The 18723-nt window shown below is 41.1% G+C and overlaps 1 protein-coding gene across 1 annotated transcript in view; it reads left to right on the plus strand.

The window, feature by feature from the left end:
• COL22A1 (collagen type XXII alpha 1 chain) overlaps positions 1 to 18723 on the plus strand; it is a 219088-nt gene that overhangs the window by 25245 nt on the left and 175120 nt on the right. Inside the window, exons 2-3 of the mRNA XM_021532468.2 lie at positions 1512 to 1676; positions 5782 to 6348. Coding sequence (XP_021388143.2) covers positions 1580 to 1676; positions 5782 to 6348 — 664 coding nt within the window. The 5' untranslated portion in view covers positions 1512 to 1579. The remainder of the gene's footprint in view (positions 1 to 1511; positions 1677 to 5781; positions 6349 to 18723) is intronic.

An 18723-nucleotide genomic window follows, 5' to 3' on the forward strand; every position in this document is an offset into this window, starting at 1 on the left:
TGGTAGGGACATCATCTGGCTGAGGTGTAAATTACAGCACCTGATTGTGTCCTTTGTATTTAGTATTGGTACATGAATAAATATTTTTTTTAATCCTTCTTGTATTTATGTTCCACTGCTGGCAGATACTTCCAAATTTTATTTACAGTGAAGGATTTATTATATGCATTGCTTTTCTCCTTGTCTGCATATGATACAGACTTCTGAAAATAACCTGTTTTTTATCTTTTTAAAATACCCTGTATTTTTTTTTTTTTGTGGGAATAAGGATTTATAGCCACATCTTGACAACTTCATAAAGCTTTTCCCCTTTTTAATTTCCTAAACCAGCACAACATGCTGAGATACATGGTAAAGATAGGGCCAACATCTGACTGATCAAAACGGGTTTTGAACAAATGCTGACGCCACCATTCTTCCTGTCTGTGATTCCCACAGAACCTTATTGCTTTGAAAAGAAATACCCTAGAAGGCATAATTGACTCTGCAGCAATGAACTACATCAGACAGTGTCCCCTTCATGACTTCTACACAGCTATCAAGAGTGAGAAGCAGACGTGCATGTTAAAAGACTGAGAAGGAAGAACTTCCCCAAGAAAACAGACAAAGAAAACATTAGAACCCTTAAAGAGGAAAAGAAGAAATCAGGAATTGAGAAAAAGTTTTTGAAATTAATGCCTCAGGCAGTGAGAGCTGCAGAGTGGAAGCTGGTTTCTACCTTCTGGGTTGCAGACAGTAGATCAAACTGCAATGACTTTCTGAGATAATAAAAGATAATAAGAGAAATAACAGATTTATTTTTTTTAAGTGTTGATCTAGTGTTAGAAAATACAGTTTAACTTTTAACAGCTCAGCCACTTTTCCTGGCTTCTTACAATACCTTCTGACTTCAGTGACTCCACTCAAAGTCAACCCAAACCAAAGACCTTATATTGAAGATAACCCTGAGCTTTTGTACATCTTTAAGCTAAATAGTGGAAAGACATGTTTGGAAACTGCTGAGTTTACTCCTGCAGGGAAGGACTGATGACAACAAACACATACATGAAAACAGTGGTGTATTTTTAGCATTTGTCATTTTTGGGGCTCCAGAACTGAAAGCAGTGATGGGTGAAGCGGCAGCGGGTTGTATGTGTGATTTATAGTGGTTTGTATCTGGGCTCTGTGTTGTGTATCTCCTAATGATGAATGCGTGGGAGGGCCAGGTCAGGAATGGTTTCCACTCCAGTGCGCTGATTGTGTAGTTGGCAGTGGGCTCAATTAAAGTATAATAATCTGGTAATCTCTCTCCTGTTTCCATTCAGCTGCTTCACAGTGAATAGAGCCAGTGAACGAGTATAGCTTTTGAAAAGTAGGTGAACTCCTGCCTCTTTGTCTGAGCAGTTTATGTCTAGTCAAGTAAAATGACAGGCAGAAGAGGCGACTCTCCAAAACGTTGCTCTCATGACTTGCATCATTACTGCCGTTCGTGTTGCTGTGAGATAACACTTGCTCTTTATTTCCCTTTCTAGGCTGCGGGTTGGATTTCTAGCAAGCTTCGCACCCCGGAGAAAAGAAGAGCTGATGTGAGAAAGGAGCTATGGACACATCCATGGTGGGGAGCTGCCGTGTGCCCCGTCTCTTGGTTCTTCTCATGTTGGTGCTCAGCGGGCAGAGAACCGAGGCACAAAGAGCAGGTACGCGTTCCCTTCGCTGCCTCACGCCCTGGAGCTGCTGGGCTTCCCCATGGCTGGGGAGCCACCAGTTCTAGGAGGAAATCTGTAAACAGCCCAAGACATTTACTGCTGGAAATCTGTGAAACAGACCTTAGGGATGGAGAAAGCTCAGGGTTCAAGGCTGTGATTTACCTGGGGCCTTTTGCTCTGCTGCAGGCTTAGAAAGTTTAGCTCAGCTACCCATGGCAAGAGGAGCAGCTCAACACAGCTTGCTCTGGATGTGCTCCATCTACCCCACACTGGCTGGCAGTGATGGAGATCACTTCTGGCATCACCTTCTGTGGGTGTCAGAGGAGACCTGGTAAATCTCCCGCCTGACTGTGACTTTCCAGTGACCTAAACAGGGCTAGGGCACTGTTCATAACCTCTCTTGATTCAGGATATTTGAAGGATGTGCTGATGTGGTGCTTAGGGACATGGTTTAGTGATGGACTTAACAATGTTGGGCTAATCGTCGAACTTCATGATCTTAAAGTTCTTTTCCAACCTAAATGACTCTAGGATTCTATGTTTCTCTACTGTCTAGTTATTAGCATGGTCTCTGGCATAGCTTTTGGCCAGGGCTCATGAACACTCTCCCCCAAATGCCACTGAGTGCATTAGAGGATGCTGTAGCTGAGGAACTGTTCTTATAGGGATCCTTGACAATGACACATTGGCTTTTGTGTGGCAGCAAGAAGAATTATCTGACATCAGCGATGCCACACCTCAAATTAAAAATGGCTGTAGACCCACACAATTTTCTTAGAAGAGTTCAAAGGTATTTTGAGATGGAAGTTTTCTGTCTCTTTTTCTAGGAAAGCTGCTATTCTGTGGGCTTGGGTAATTTATAAGAAAGGAAAGGCTTTTTTAGACTTTTTTCAGTTTAAGGAATAGCTGCTTTACCACTTTCTTACATGATCTACGGTTTTTTTGGGGTGAAGTTTACCAGAAATAAAAACTTAATAACCAAACAAAGTGAAATCCCAAGTTTTTTTTTTCTCCTTCTGCACCAGTCACAGGCAGAATATAGTGAAGCCATTTATATGTTCATTATGTGCTTACCTTAAATAATTCTGGGCTTATGGCTTGTTTGTGAACTATTTTTAAAGTAAATATTGCAGAACAGTTGGTTCAGTGTCTGAGTAGATGAACACAACTCTTTGAATCATGCTCCCAGAGAGCATTTCTGCAATTAACTGAAATTTTCCTTTCTATGAGTTATCTTCTATATTCCCTTAACATGAACTGAATTGTTTCTGCCAGTAAAAAGTACTGTTATGGCATTCTTGGAAAACAATCAATTTTGTCCAGCAGTGGACATTGGAGTGCTGAAAATGCAGATTAATATTTACTAAAATAATTTCTGCAGCATTTCATCTTACTGCCACTAGGTCTGTAAGCAAAGAATCACCAACACCAAAGGAAAAAAAAAAGATCCTGAAAGACCTTAATACTGCCTTGAATTGGCATCACTTTTTAAACCTTAACTCCCCCTTGTTTTAAGGCTCATTGCCCTTGAACACAGACAGGATTCATTCTGTCTGTTCTATTTGTTTTGAAATTGTTGCTGTCTCACCTGCTGAGAGTCATTAAAATAACTAAAAGGAAGGTCTTGTGGGTGTTGCTCTCTAGTTAGTCTCACCTAATTAACATTCTTTCATCCAGAATAGATTAATATAATAATAAATTTAGGAAGGAGGTGAGGTGGGGAAGTGTAAGCTTCTTTCTTACCTTTTACTGTTAATATTTTTACCTTTTATATTCTCCAAAAATCAAGCAGAACCACAACTGAGAGCCCAACTGATATACACAGATGTAACTTGCATGCCATAATATAAAATGGCATAAACCATCATCTACGCTCTCAGATTGCCTACGAGAGAGTTTTTCCTGACAGACTTGTTCTGGAGTTAGAGACAAGCACTTCCTCACTCACAAAATGCCATTACAGAACACGGTCCCACATGCAAGTTTCAGCTGGGATACAGTTAATTTTCTTCCCAGAAGCTGCTCTGGGACTGTGCTTTGGATTTGTGCTGGAAACAGTGTTGATGACACAGGGATGTTTTTGTTACTGCTGAGCAGAACTCACACTGAGCCAAGGCCTTTTTTATACCTCCTCCCAGCAGCCAGGAGGCTGGGGAGCACGAGAAACTGGGAGGGGACAAAGTTGGGACAGCTGCCCCCAACTGACCAAAGGGATATCCCAAACCATATCATGCTCAGAAATAAAGCTGTGGAGGGACACTTGGCTGGAGACTCCTGCCTGGCAACTGTGAGTCAGTCAGTGGTGAGCAACTGCTTTCATCTTCATCACTCCTCCTTCTTGGGTTTTATTTATATATCTTTGTTATTTTACTTCTCGTTAAAACTTCATATTTTTCTTCATTTGATTTGATTTTATTTATTTAACTTTCTTCTCTCAATCCATGAGATTTCTGCCTTTCACCTTTTCAATTCTCTTCCCCCAGTCCTGCTGAGGGCAGTGAGTGAGGGGGTGTGTGGTGCTTAGTTGCCAGCTCGGGTTAAAACCACAACAGCAGGTTGCTTCCAAAGAGATCCCATGTGGATGGGCTGGTCCCAATGTGATCCCAATCCCTTATGCAGAGGTGGTTCCCACAGGCCCTGCAGTAGCTGGGATGTGCTGGGATGTGCTCTGCTACAGAGGTCAACACAGCAGCAGGTGATGCTCATTTCTCATCACCTGCTACACTCCAGATGTACAATCACTCTCATGGTCATCATGCAATGCCTTAAGAACTGACTTACTCTTTTATAATGCTTTTACTCTTTTCTGAAGGCAAATCCTCTCTGTGTAGTTGAGCTATCCACTCCCTCCTTTCCAGAGCCATGGGCTGTTACGGAATTCTTTCATTCTGGGCACAGTCACTACCCTGATATGACCAAAAGAGACAGAGCTAATTTGTGTCAAAATCTGTGTGAGAGAAGATGTTGTGACCTTCCTGTAGGTTCAAATGCTGGAATTCAGTAGGAAATATGTAACTTTACCACTGGTCAAACATGCAGTTGTACTTTTTGAGACAAGGTGAGATAAGAACTTCTGGAACAATGGTTGGCAGCTGTGACCAAACTGACTTTGTAGAGCAGCTTTCATTAAAACCCTATGGTCTATAATACTGGTTTAAATAAATATAAGCATATATATACACATTCTGTCCAGTTGGGACATTATGTTGACAACTCTTGGGCATCAGTGGCATTTATATGGACCTACTCCTTCCTGACTTGCATGTACCCAGACACAGCTAAAAAACATCTCCTGAGAGATCTACTTTTTTTTTTGCCAAGTGTCTGACAAATATGCAACCAGTCTGGATTGATATAAGGCAGGCAAGTTGCAATTAAAATAGCTTTGTGTTTTGGATTATACAGGCCTCACATTGCAAATATCATGGTTGGAGGCAAAGGGGTGGTTGTGGGAATAAGAACTTTTCCCTTACAAGGTAGCTGCCCTTTGTTGTTGAGGAACACATTCCAAAATTCAGTAAGTCATCCTTTAGTCAATAGGCAGTGGCAGAAGGCCTCAAATTTGAAATAATTTTGTTACAGACCTGCTACATCAACATAGCATGCTGAGCAAAAGAACTCCTTGTAGCTAAGCATAATGAATCATAACATTCATGCAAGAGGGGACATGAAAGCTTCATTACTCAGGGTCAGGACTGGCATAGGCATGGTCAGGACAGCACTTTTGATCTGTCCAGGTAATTTCAGAGCACTGCCTGAGCAAAGGCACTGCAATGAAGTCAGAGAAAAATATCTTCATGTACATGCAGGGGGTGTCGCTGAAGGATTGAGCAGAAGTAGTTAGGAGCAGAGGAATGGAAAGGGTTGGAAAGGGTTTGCATTTCAAAGCCAAGTCTGTGCTGCTCTGTAGATATCTTGAAACTGATGAGGTGACTCAGAAGGGAGGACTGGGAATCCGCTCTTCCTCTGCAGGACAGGGAGAAGGTTTGCTGCCTCCTCCAAATTGCTCACTAGGGAGCTGTGTTGAGGGAATATTTAATGTGTCTGGTCCTCTGCATCCATCTCCCCTTAACAATGTTTTCTGCCACTCTTGCAGGTTGCAAGAGTGTTCACTACGACCTTGTCTTCCTCTTGGACGCCTCCTCCAGCGTCGGAAAAGAAGATTTTGAGAAAGTTCGTCAGTGGGTGTCTAATTTGGTGGAAACCTTTGAGATTGGCCCAGACAAAACCCGTGTAGGAGTGGTGCGATACAGCGATCGTCCGAGCACAGAGTTCGACCTGGGAAAGTACAAAACCCGTGAGGAGATCAAAGAGGCTGCACGAAAGATCCAGTATTTTGGGGGTAACACAAACACTGGAGATGCTCTCAGGTACATCACCACCTACAGTTTTTCCAAAGAAGCTGGTGGGAGACTGAGCGATCGAACTGTTAAAAAAGTGGCTATCCTTTTAACTGATGGAAGGAGCCAGGATTTTGTCTTGGATCCAGCCACTGCAGCCCATCAGGCTGGTATTAGGATCTTTGCTGTGGGTGTTGGAGAAGCCTTAAAAGAGGAACTTGATGAGATTGCTTCAGAGCCCAAGTCTGCTCACGTGTTTCATGTCTCTGATTACAACGCCATCGATAAAATTCGGGGGAAGCTGAGGAGGCGTCTCTGTGAGAGTAAGTAGAGCTTTCCTTACTGCAGAATTAGAATAGGTTCAGTTAGCATATAGATATGAAAAGCTGTGATTGTTTTCTTTCATGCTTATACTTCTTTATTTTTATGTCTCCTACTCAGTTCCACTCTGTAAGAGATCACTGTTCAAGGCCAGGTTGGGTGCAGCTTTGAGCAACCTGATCTAGTGGAGTACTGCTTATGGCAGGGATTTGGAATTAGGTCCTTTAAGGTCCCTTCCAACCCAAACTATTCTCTGATGTTATGATTCTATGATTTTACTACAGGAGATGTGATGGGTTTTTCTGGCAAGTCAGTATTAACTATAGGTCAGCTTCCAGAGTAAACCATGAATTCCTTTTTGGCTCTGATATAGTTCAATTACTTTATAATAATTTGGACTACGAATATGAATAGTGATGTCTTATTTATACACAGATTTTGGTTTACTTTGTATAGTACCCTTTCCCCCCTTATTTTCTGGCACTGTATTGTGAAGAGAATACTCTGGGTGCTGCTGGGAATGATCCTTAAGAAAGCAGAGGGATGTTTGTGCTCTTCTGCCTTTCAGCATCTCAACTCCACTGACAGCTGATGTTCTCTAGTGCTCTGGCTGCCAACAGCATAAGCATTGTTGATGTTTTGAATTACTTTTAATGGAGTAAAGTGGGGTGGGATTTGCACTGCATAAATGACCCTGATTTTCCATCTCCTTGATGAAGAGGATGGGAATGGCATTGTGGCTGCTACCTCCCAGCACTTTAATAAAACAGCAATCACACAGCCTGTTCTTCAAACACTGATAAATCACTCTCTTGTTCTTAATGACTACATGAAAGCTGCCTGGTTTTGCTCCTTTTTGCAGTGTGTGTTGTGATTACTGTGAACAGGCCTCGTAGCTGATTTTGTGAAGATCTGTTCTTGCCTTCTGAGACCTCCTTTTGTAAGAAAAAGAGCTTTGAGCTTATGTAGGGTCCTTAAAGAGTGACAAGTGCAAGCAGGCAGAGTCTAGTTGACATTACCCAACAATATCAAGATGTTTCTGCTTTTTTAGCCTAAACATAAATGGGTAATGGAGGGCGTAATCCCAATACAAATGGAAGCCATGGGGAATAATAACTATAAGCTATGCAGATGAAGGAGTTTGGTTTTTTTTATGTGAAAATCTTATTTAATCGTACACACAACTGGGCTCTAATAGAAAATTGTAAACCCTTCTAATTGGCACATTTGGCCGACTCAAACAACTTTCTGTTGCAGCTGCTGAACACCAAAAATGTAAAAAATGTGATTTTCCTTTCTAATTCTGTTACTTTACTTTTTCCAAAGCAATTGTTTACTCTGCTTTGTACCTGGGACATAATTTCTTGTCTGCTCAAAAAAATCTTTTACCTGCTTGTCAGAGTATAATACCATCTGTCTGTGGCTTTCTGAGCCCATCCTGTGTCCAAACAGGCCAGCATAACACTTCTTCGATTGCCAAGGATCACTGGGAGCACCCTTCATCCTAGATGACAGCCACTCTCCAAGGTGTTTGCTTCTACCTACATTGGTGAGCTCAGTGAGAAATGGGGGCTGTGCTCAGTTCAGCACACATCTCTGCTGCTCCTTCCTCCTTGGAGGACTCCTCACACTCTTCCCTTGCTCTGGTATCAGCTCCTCCCTCCATGTGTCCACAGGTCCTGCCAGGAGTTTTCTCCAGCATGGGCTGGGTCACAACCTCCTTCAGGCATCCCCCTCCCCCTGTGCTGGGTCCTGCAGGGGCTGCAGGGGGATCTCTGCTCCCCTATGGATCCCCTGGGCTGCAGGGACACAGCTGCCTCTCCATGGAATGTGCATGGGCTGCAGGGAAATCTCTGCTCAGGCACCTGGAGCACCTCCTGAGCCTCCTTTTGTACTGGTGTCTGCAGGGCTACTCCTCTCTCACAGTCCCACTTCTCACCTCTGACTGCAATTTCTCCTGCATTGTAACTTTTCACCCTTTAATACACAATCTCAGAGTCTTCCCTACATTTTTTCTTCCTATATTTAAAACCGGGAAAATGCTCTTCGGCAGAATCAGTGTTATCATACTTATTTAATTTATCGCTTTGCATGCAGAAAGCTTTCAAGAGGCATGATGTCTAGATCAGGTCTAAAAAACATGAAAATATTGCTGAAATGGAGGATGAGTTAATGAGAGCACCTCCAGGAGAAATATCCTGTTAGAGATCAGTTAATTTTTTTGTTACCTGCATGTGTGAGGTAGAACTGCTTTGGGAACTGAGAAAATGGAGACGGAGAACAGGACCAAGTGATTTCTTGTCCATGTACCATTTTTAAATTCCGTGTTAGTGCAGCAGGAACAGGAAAGAAGTTCACTGTGATGGCAAGGCTTTCTATGTATTTAGAAGATCAAACTTTTAACAGCTGTTGCAGTAAACTTTCAGTGTTTTAATGACAGCTATGCATAAAACATGAACATACAAACCATGTAGTGGGTGGAAAATGTGACCAGGGCTCATGCCAAGCTGCTGTTTATTTTGTGCACATTTTGAGACAAAAGCATCTATTGCCACAGCCAGGCTCTGGTTTTAATAGACATAATCCTGTGTAAGCTCCAGGGAGACACATGAATCAAAGGGTGGAAATGGGAGGAAGTTTTTTTGTACTGACCATTGATGAGTCCTCCAGTCCTGATACTGCTACTGAAATGTGAAGGGTTGTGAAGTGTTGCAAATGCTGGATTTCATGCCAGCAGCTGTTCAGAATTGCTTGTCTCAGGTCTCCCTGGACATCTGGCCTAGACTCTGTCATTCCATCTTGCTATCTTTGACTGAATGTATTGCTAAGAATATGTCACTGAGGGCATTAATAGCATTTTAGCTCTCATTTGATCTTGTGGCAGTAAGCATAGCATAATCAAAAAACCCATGTCTGCTCAGTAGGACATTGTGGCAGGGGGAGATATTTTTGCCACACATCTCCATTACATTCTGGATTATGGTTGACTGGCAAGAATGGATGATGTTTTCACAGGAAATATACAGAGATACATTCTGCTAAAAATTCCAGAGATGCTACATGCTTCCTAAATACAGTTCCTGCTTATATGCTGTAGGGATAACAACAGGCAGCTACAGAATATTTAAAAATATACTAGACTGAACGACTGTCATGACATGAATCTCAGCTACTTTGCAAACAGAAGATGAGGCTGAATTGTTTCAATAATGGGTTGGTACAAATGGTTTGCCATTGATTTCAGTTGATTTAGTGAGTTCTGTGATAAGGTATCAAAAACAGTCACATGTCCAGATGATTCATAAAATTTATATTTCTATTTTTACAGGTCTTTGTTGACTTTGGGTAGTGTATGAAGTGCATAAAATATAAGACATATGCTACCACTATTCTGTTACTGATGATGAAGGGCTTCCAGCCTTCAAAGCAGCACCTTGAACATCCATCAAAAGGATAGTCTGAAAGCTTCAGAAATGTCTATTTTTGAGCTTGTCTTTGCCCAGGTTCACGATATAGTCACAGAAGAACAGCAAGCTGTTTCTTTTTGGCCTTTAGTGTTAAAAATACCTCATGCACAGAGACCATGACAAAGGCATCTGAACTGCCATATTTTGATTGACACTTCCTAACACACTTATCAGTACAGTCAAATCTCACAAAAATACTGAAATATTGGAACATATCAGCATCTAAGGTTATAGTCCAAATTTTGCTGCTTAAGATGATGTCCAGATTAAGTGCAGGTACTAAGGATTTGACCATCACTTGAAAATCTAGTGGCTTTCAGATGGCTTTGGCAGTCTGTTAAAAGCTCAGCAGACAACTGCTGCTTTTTAAAAAGCTGCAGCTGGGCAGTGACCCAGCTGATGTCACCTCTGATATGTCCTGCTGTTTTTTGATGCTGCACTCCCACAGCAGTCATGGTACTTTTCTCAAACTCTGTAACATCTCCATCTTCCAGCAATCACTCATGTTACAGATGACAGGATCCCTCATCTTTTCATCACCACATTTGCTGGCTAATTGCAGTTTCCTTTGAAGGCACGGAAGGTCTGTGACAGAATTTCCAACTGATTTATCCTTTACTTGAAACTAAAGAAAAAAAAAAAGACTTCATAGATGTGAGGAGACAAAATGTTTAGTCTCTTTAGTGGTGATCTTCTGCCATTTAGTTGAGGAACTGTCTGGTACCTTTTGGCTCCAGGAAACACAGCAGAGATATTCATATATTCTTTTTCTCTTACAGAACTTTTCCTTTTCAAATAAAATGTCTGAAACTCTCATATCTAATTTTCCACTTGGTCCAGCCATCATCAGCTTAGAGAGAAATGGTTCCAGAGCTGGTGTCTGGCAGGGAGCTTTGAACTCTGTGGATGAGCTGTGGCTCCTGGTTGTCCCTTAGTTTCCCCACAGATCATGCAGAAGTGATTGTATTCCCAGATCATAACTACAGCTCTGTTCTGGCACTGTGTAATGTCCACATCATTGAAATGTTGCATGTCCAAAGAAGGGCATCAAAGCTGGTGAAGAGGCTTTATCATGAGTTCTTTGAGTAGTGGTTGAGGGAGCTGGAAATGTTTAGCCTGGAGGAAAGAAGGCTGAGTTGGAATCTTATCACTCTCTACAACTCCCTGAACGGATGATGCCTTAAGTTTCTAGCTTTTATATTTTTCAGGTCCTGTGCTGCATTAGTGTACAATTCTGAACTCCATTTAGGGTGCTAATAAGCTCTCTTCATGTTTTGGTCAGACAAAATTATTCCTCCAGGCCTGACAGCCAAGGACAACCTCAGCCTCAGGCCCAAAAAGCAAAACCAAAAGTGAATTGGGGGGAAGCAAACTGGGGAAATATGACTTCATTACTTGAAGCTGTAATTGGACAATTAACTCCTGATATGCAAATAGACCAAACTTACATCTGTCTGAAAAACTCGTGACCGTCGTTCATCTTGGGTGTAGCTTCTGTGAGACTTTTGCACTGCCCAAACTGTATCGAGGGCCTTTAATAAATACCTTCTTTATTTTCTAACTCTGTCTGGCCTCTGTTCTAGGTAGCCATTCCAAGACATCATAGTCAGGTGGGGATTTGTCTCTTCTCTTGGGTAACAAGGAATAGGATAAGAGGAAATGGCCTCAAGTTTTACCAGGGGAGGTTTAGATTGGATATTAAGAAAAATTTCTTCACTGAAAGGATTGTCAGCAGTGGAAGAGGCTTTCCAGGGAAACAGTGGAGTCACCATCCCTGGAGGTATTTAAAAGCAGGTGTAACACTTGGGGACATGGTTTAGTCCTGGGTTAATGGTTGGACTCAATGTTCTTAAGGGTTTTTTCCCAGCCTAAACAATTCCATGATCTAGATAAATTCTTATTTTGTTTAGTACTCTGAAATGAATAAGTTTATAATGAAATTTGCAACAGTGCTGTTTTATGACCAGTTCCACATCTAAAAAAGAAAATCTTAGTCTTCCTAACTTCCTTCTCCCATCTGCCAGCAGATGCATCTATGTGTCCCCACCATGAACTATAGCAGGAAGCCAATGAATATTTTTGTTTCCCTTCCTAGATTAGTTTTTAACCAGATTTATTTCACCATGCTGTCCCAGGGGAGGAACTGGCACAAGGTGAGAGCAGCTAACTAGGAACAGAAGACCTGGATTGTGTCCTTTGGTGCAGTGCTAGCTCATATCAGCTTGATGAACATTAGTTAAGGACTTCAGAAAACTGAGAAAAATCCTTCATGTGCTCCCAATGCAGATCTCAGGCTGTCCTCTGGTGTGCTCTGGTTTATGCTCTGCCTGAAGTGGATTTCTGGGTGTTTTTTTCCCATTCAAACTCCACTTCTAGGCTTCAGCACAACTTGCTTGCCTTGAATAAACATCTTGCTTAACAAAAATATCCCACTGCAGATGGAACTCTTCATGATCCTGTCCCATTTTCCTTAGACAGGCTTCCCAGTACACATAATTGTTGCTGTTTTACTCCTGTCTCAGCTCCTGTTGGTTCAGGGAGGGATGGCAGAGCTCTCCTCCTCAGACTGTCTGGCTGGGAGCATCTTGCTGGGGGTTGTTGGTAGGAGGGATGAGCAAGCTTGCCACCACCTTCACTCAGACACAGACTGTCTGTCAGTGCCTCCAGGCAGCACTTTGATATTTCTGTGCACCTGGGTAGCTTTTCTCCTCCAGAATGGATGTTAGCTCTGTTAGAGTTTCAGAGAGTGATTTATTGATTTATTTTCATTCCCTTGTATGTTGGAAAAAGCAATGTCTTAGACATTGCCTTCAGGTGATGAGGGTATTTCAGCATCTGTGGACTGATTTCTTATTTTTGCTGAGGGAGAAAAGATGTGAATCCAAAAGTCATCCAAAATCCAGAGTTTTAGAAATAAATCTGTGACATAAAATGGTTTTACTTCTTTTCTTTGATGCAGTTTGTGAGAAAAGGAGTCTATTCCAAGCCTGCAACTTCATATAGACCACTTGGAATATTAGTATGAGACTCTGAAGATACGAATATAATAAAATGAGATCAATTAAATCTTTTGCACTTGCCTTTCTATCTCTAGCTTCTTTCTTCAGCAGTTACAGACAAATAGTGGCATCATAAACCACAGGTAATCAATTTATGTAAAACAGTGAATCTCTGGACTGCCAACAACCTCTTGTCTGAAATCACAAAATCTGGCTGGATGATAACATCTCCCCTAAATTATAATGGGTTTTCTTGCATTTTGGACAAGAAAACCTCTCTGAACAATGCTTGATGTACAGTAAAAATAATTGTAAAGGCATAGACTCAGATAAAAGTAAGTCCCAGATTTAGAAAGAAATATTGACACAATCAGGAAAAGCATGGGTCTCACAGCCCTAGGAAAAAGTAATATGCTGCTTGGAGAAAAAAAAAAAAGGGGGGGGAAATGTGGTGAATATGGAAGCCATTCTAAATAATGTAAAAGTGAAGGAGAAATACAGAAATAGGAACAGGCAAAAACTGGAACATACTCTTATGTGCTGGAAGTATCCTGTTTTCCAACCCTGTCTGCCGTCCACATTGATTTTGCAGGAGCTGTGGATGCTCAGCACTTTCAATATTCAGCTGTGGAGCCCTATACTTCTCTAGCTGCAATATTAAGGAGACTTTTTGTCTGCTCCAGTGGAGTCCAAATGATGGGGCAAAAGAGACAACTCATCCTTGGGGCAGCACTGTCTCTCCTGGTGTTTTCTGTCTGAGGGACAGCAGAAAGAATAACCTCTCAAGATGGCCAGATGCTCAGCAGGAGACTAGGGCAAGGCACTTAAAAACCTCTGAGGCTTTAGGTTTAGTTACAGGCTTTTCTGTCCAAGAAAAACAAAGCAATGAGGAGAATACCCTTGGCATGTGGCCTTCACAAGTCTTAAATACTTTAAATTTCAGCAGATTTGTACAGTCAGGCCTTTCTTCCTCCATTTGCAACCCCTAAACTGACCTCACACTGAAAGGACACCAGTTATTTAAACTCCTAGTGTTCTAAGCCTGCTTTGTGGTAAATTTTTATGCATTATGTGACTGTTCACATCAAAATCTAATGGTAACTCCCAGCACCATCTATAAATGGAATAGACCGTTTCCTGCTGTGGTTAGGGGCATCTGCAAATTAAAGATTTCCTCTGCTCTCCCTAAATTTGGGGATGTATTTCTTCTTAGGATAGGGAAAGTCTGGGGAGGTGCTATGGAGATTTATTCCCAGTTCTAATGGACCTGGTAGAATTTATGGAAAATTATAGAAAAGGTTGAATATGTATCAGAGCACGCAATGTAATAAACTCATAAGATTTTATACCTCTAAAACCTAGTGGGCTTCCTGAAACCCCCAGCCCCTTATTAAATGAATATTTCTTTAAACCCACCATAGCAATGGTGAACTTGGTCTCTCAGGGATGGTGGGGTTTTTCTTTTGCTCCTGGCTCCAAAATTCCAGCCTCAAAGTCTTATGAGGAGTAACTGCAATGAGAGCTGCAGATCCAGTGATTCAGCCTAATGAGGGAGTCTGGAGGTACCATAGCAGGTCATGGATAGAAGGATGAAGTGTTTGCTGGTAATGGGCTGCCTGTGCCACCTGGGAAAGGGCTTGGCACAAAACCTCAGCCTTCTCTTCAAATACATTAACCAGAAAATCTGTGACCTTTCAAGGTGTTGGATCAAGTGCATCACCTGATAATTGAACTGATTTTGGAAACAATTTCACAAGCAGAACAGAACTATAAGACAAACTATAACACACAACTGTGTTCAGAGCTAGATAAGCTGTCACATTAACACCTGGAACAAAATGGGCATCTGGGATGAAAACATTGCCTCCAGTTCTGTGCTCACCTGAGCTGTCTTTAGAAGTCTGTGTTATTTATTTCTGTGATCAAAGCAAAGCTGGGCATTTGAGTTTTAATGGCTTATTTTGAAGTGTAGGTAGATCATAAAATCATAGAATGACCTGGGTTGGAAGGGATCATCTCATTCCATCCCCCTTGTCATGGACAAGGACACCTCTCACTACACCAGGTTGCTCAGAACTCCAACCTGGCCTTGAACACCTCCAGGGATGGGGTATCTGGTTCAACAGATCTGTGATACCTCTAAACCTTGGAACCTTGCATGGTCTCTCTGTAACAGAAATATTCATGTTATTACTGGAGTTCAAACTCAAGTGATAGAATGATTTCCTTTCTTATCCTTTGGCAATATGTAGTGGTGCATCCTTTCTCCTGTGGAAGTTTAAATGCTGCTGAATTCCAACTTTTTTTTTTTTTTCTTTTTTCTCTAAATAAATCAAGCCAACAAAGAGAATTTAATTCTAATGTACCAGTCTGTTAAGAGTATTTCTTCCTCAGTGGTAGAGCTGCAGTGTGGTTTAACTGGTGGGCTATTTTTGTTAGTAAATTGTAGGGTTAGTGATTCAATCCCATCAAGTTCCCTACAAGTTACACCCAAATACCAAACTCCTTTTCAAATCAGTCAGCTTGTTTATGATGCAAAACAAAAGCAGTGTGAGTGCTCTGACACCTTGCTTTTTTGATAAAGTACTAATTAAGTTATTTAAAATGCAATTAAGAAATTGTTGCAAGCTCTGCTGTATCAATATACTTAAAAAATGGTGGAGCATAGTTCTAAGTTCTGCTTAAAATGCTTTTGCGCATGCTTTATATTTTGGGAACTGTGAGTACTGCTGCTAATCCTGGCCAGAAGTAGGGAAGGTATTTTTCAAGTGAGGTAGCTCAAATGGATAAGGTGATTTTTGTCACTCGCTGTCCTTGTCTGTTAAACAGTAGGGTTATGGGACATCAGGTTCCTAAACTCCATTAATTTCCTCATGGATTAGTCAGTTTGGCTATAACTTCATCTGTACTCTAGAAAATGAAGAAATTGATATATAAGATGCACACATATGTATATATGTTTGGGTATGTGCATAAGACATATATTTGTTTCTATATGTATAATTCTGAAAAATAAGCCTGTGTCCTTTCACCCTCAAGTATCAGTATTTTCTTACAGTGAGGTAGATAAAGCTATAGCATGTTAAAGCTCTAGAGAAGATGAAATACAAGACATTTTTACTGCAGACTACACACAATCAACCCAATCCACCACCTCTGGGTGAGACAATTTACCTACATTGCCATAGAATCACTGTGCCTTGCTCTCCAGGATTTACAGCAAGATGGAGAGCATATCTTAGTTCTATCTATATGTTAGTTCTACATCTACTGTAAAAATCTCTCTGATTTGGCACTGAAGATGCAACACCTCTCTCAGAGGCTGCAATGACACAGGTGGGATGGTGCAGCAGAATTTTAGTCACTAGTGCTAAAACCTTGTGGAAAATGACTCTAATAGCTTTGAACAAAGAGTGTTTCTGAGTTGAAGACTGAGGTTGGATCAGAACTGAAAACTGTAAATAGAATTAAACAATTTTTTGTCTTTATATTCAGGTATCTTTGGTAAGATTCATATCATCTAACTGCAGTAGCCTGAATGTGGCAACGCATTTCTCTCTCTCAGGAGTTTTCATAGAGGTGCACAGAGAAAAAGAAAGAGAAAACAATTTCTACTTTTGCTCCTTGTTTTTCCTATGTGGAATGTGTTTAGAGAATTATTTACCTGGGGTGATTGCTTGATTGCATTCAGGTGAGATTGAGGCTGATGGCCAATCCAACCCACCTGTGTCTGGGCTCTGGAGAACTGGGTCACGAGTTGTGAGTTAAATATGGTAGTTAGAACAAGTAGTATGGAGTTTTAGTATCTTCCTTTATATAGTGTATTAATGTATTAAAGCATAGTTATAATAAAGAAATCATTCAGCCTTCTGAACTGAGTCAGACTTTATCATTCTTCCCATTGGGTTTGCCTGCATTTACAATACCTGAAACTTATTTGTCCATGCTCTTTTGATAGTCAGTGGAAAGGAGCAGACATCTCAGAAGAATGTTTCATCCTTTTTGAGGATGACTGTTTGAGACAGGTGACATGATTCAACCTCTGAGTGCCTCTTTCTTTTCATTCACTTTTGAGAGAGTTTCTATAACTTTATCATTAGATTTTTCACTTTGACAGTCAACAACAGAAGAGTTGAACCTTTCCCTGCCACATTCTGGGAGTACAATAAAGTTTGTTTCCTTATGCCAGTAAATTCAGTCTGCTGGAATTTATATTACTGATGGATATTCAGGCCAGTGTTGCAAGCTGAGGTGGATGTGCTGCAATTTTCTCCCTAATGCTGCAGGGTTTGTGCAGTTGAGGGAGGCAATGTCAGTTTACCATATGTTTAGGGTCAAACATTGTACTGCCAAATTTATTTAATCCCTAATGGACTACTCCTGTGAGAAGAATGGCTCCCACTCCCTCATCCTTGCCTTCTGCCTAAATCTTGTGACAAATTGGTCCTTGACATTAACTGTTGTGATATTACCTGCTGCAGTTTGTTGACTCATTTATAGCAAGGAGATAATACTTTAAAAAACAAATAATGACTGCAATACAATTAAGAGTAACAGAGACAGCTTTTTAAATTACTATTATTGAAAGATACCTTTGTTGCTAATAGCTTTTTTGTTGTTGCTGTTAATTGAAGTGTGAATCCACTCATGCTTAATGATCTTTCCAGTTCTCACTGTAACAGTCAGACCCCAAAACAGACTGTACTTTACCGGAACCAAAATGGGAAAGATGCCAGTTCAGACTAGATTGAATGTAAACCAAACCCATCTGCTGGTGCATCCTGGTTGTCTTCTCATAGAGACAGGCTAAGGAGGACCTGGTGAACAAACACAGTGGAAGAACTGCTGTGATAAATTTATCCTGCATTATGGCATTGAAAAGCTGACTTTGAGTCAGTGTAGTTCTAATTATGGGTTAAGGTAATTAAACAATCTTTCTTATCTCATTATTATCTGATAGAAAAAAACAGAAATGCCTTTAAACTGAGAGAGATTAAATCTAGATTAGATAGTAGGAAGGAATACTTTGAGGATGGTGAGGCACTGGAACAAGTTCTAATGGACCAGGACTTTGGTGTAGCAGAAGGTGTCCCTGCCCATGGCAGGTTTGGAACTGAATGATCATTCAGGTCCCTTCCAAAACAACCAATTCTATGACTCTGATTTATTCAAATTTTCATTGCAGTCACTCTGAGTGCCTTTTGCAGAAGTGTTCATGTAAATGACACCTCTGCAGTAGAGTGCTGGTTTCGGCTGAGATGTAGTTAATTTTTTTTGCAGTGGCTGGTATGGAGATATGTTTTACATTTCTACTGAACACAGCATTGAAAATGTAGAGATGTTTTTGTTATTGTTGAGCAGGGCTTGTCTGATGGAATATAGCATGCCTTGTCTCAAATATTTTGACTGTACATAAACATAACACTTATAAGGATCATGTTAGAGAAGGGATGTACTCAGGACTAACAATCCCTCAGGGACTAAAATGATCCAGAGCAGCGTTTGAGTCACAGATCCCTGAAACCCAGTCTCAGTTCTCTTGGTGCAGCACACTGATCAGGCCCTTGGGAAGGGTCACTGGTGTCTAGGAAATTGGTATCTGTTTTTTTCAGTTCCTGACACCATATTTCCCTATATATTTTGGCAGTGTCCAGCCCCAAGAGTTTTGCAAGAGGGCAGATGTTGGCTATAATGTTCCTTCCCTAGTTGAGCTTAATGACAACCTGTAACCACCACTCCCACTCCAGAGAAATGACCCCTTCTACACCTATGGCTCTATTTGAGCTCATGGCTCTAGTGAAAAGGGCAAGAGAGTATTAAAACAGAGGGAAATCATCATTATCCTTGCTTGTAATGAATGGGATAGGTGTCTTAGTTGAATTGTGAGTGCACAATACAAAATAAAACAAAA

Source organism: Lonchura striata, chromosome 1, assembly GCF_046129695.1.
Source record: "Lonchura striata isolate bLonStr1 chromosome 1, bLonStr1.mat, whole genome shotgun sequence".
In the NCBI taxonomy this organism is placed as follows: domain Eukaryota; kingdom Metazoa; phylum Chordata; class Aves; order Passeriformes; family Estrildidae; genus Lonchura; species Lonchura striata.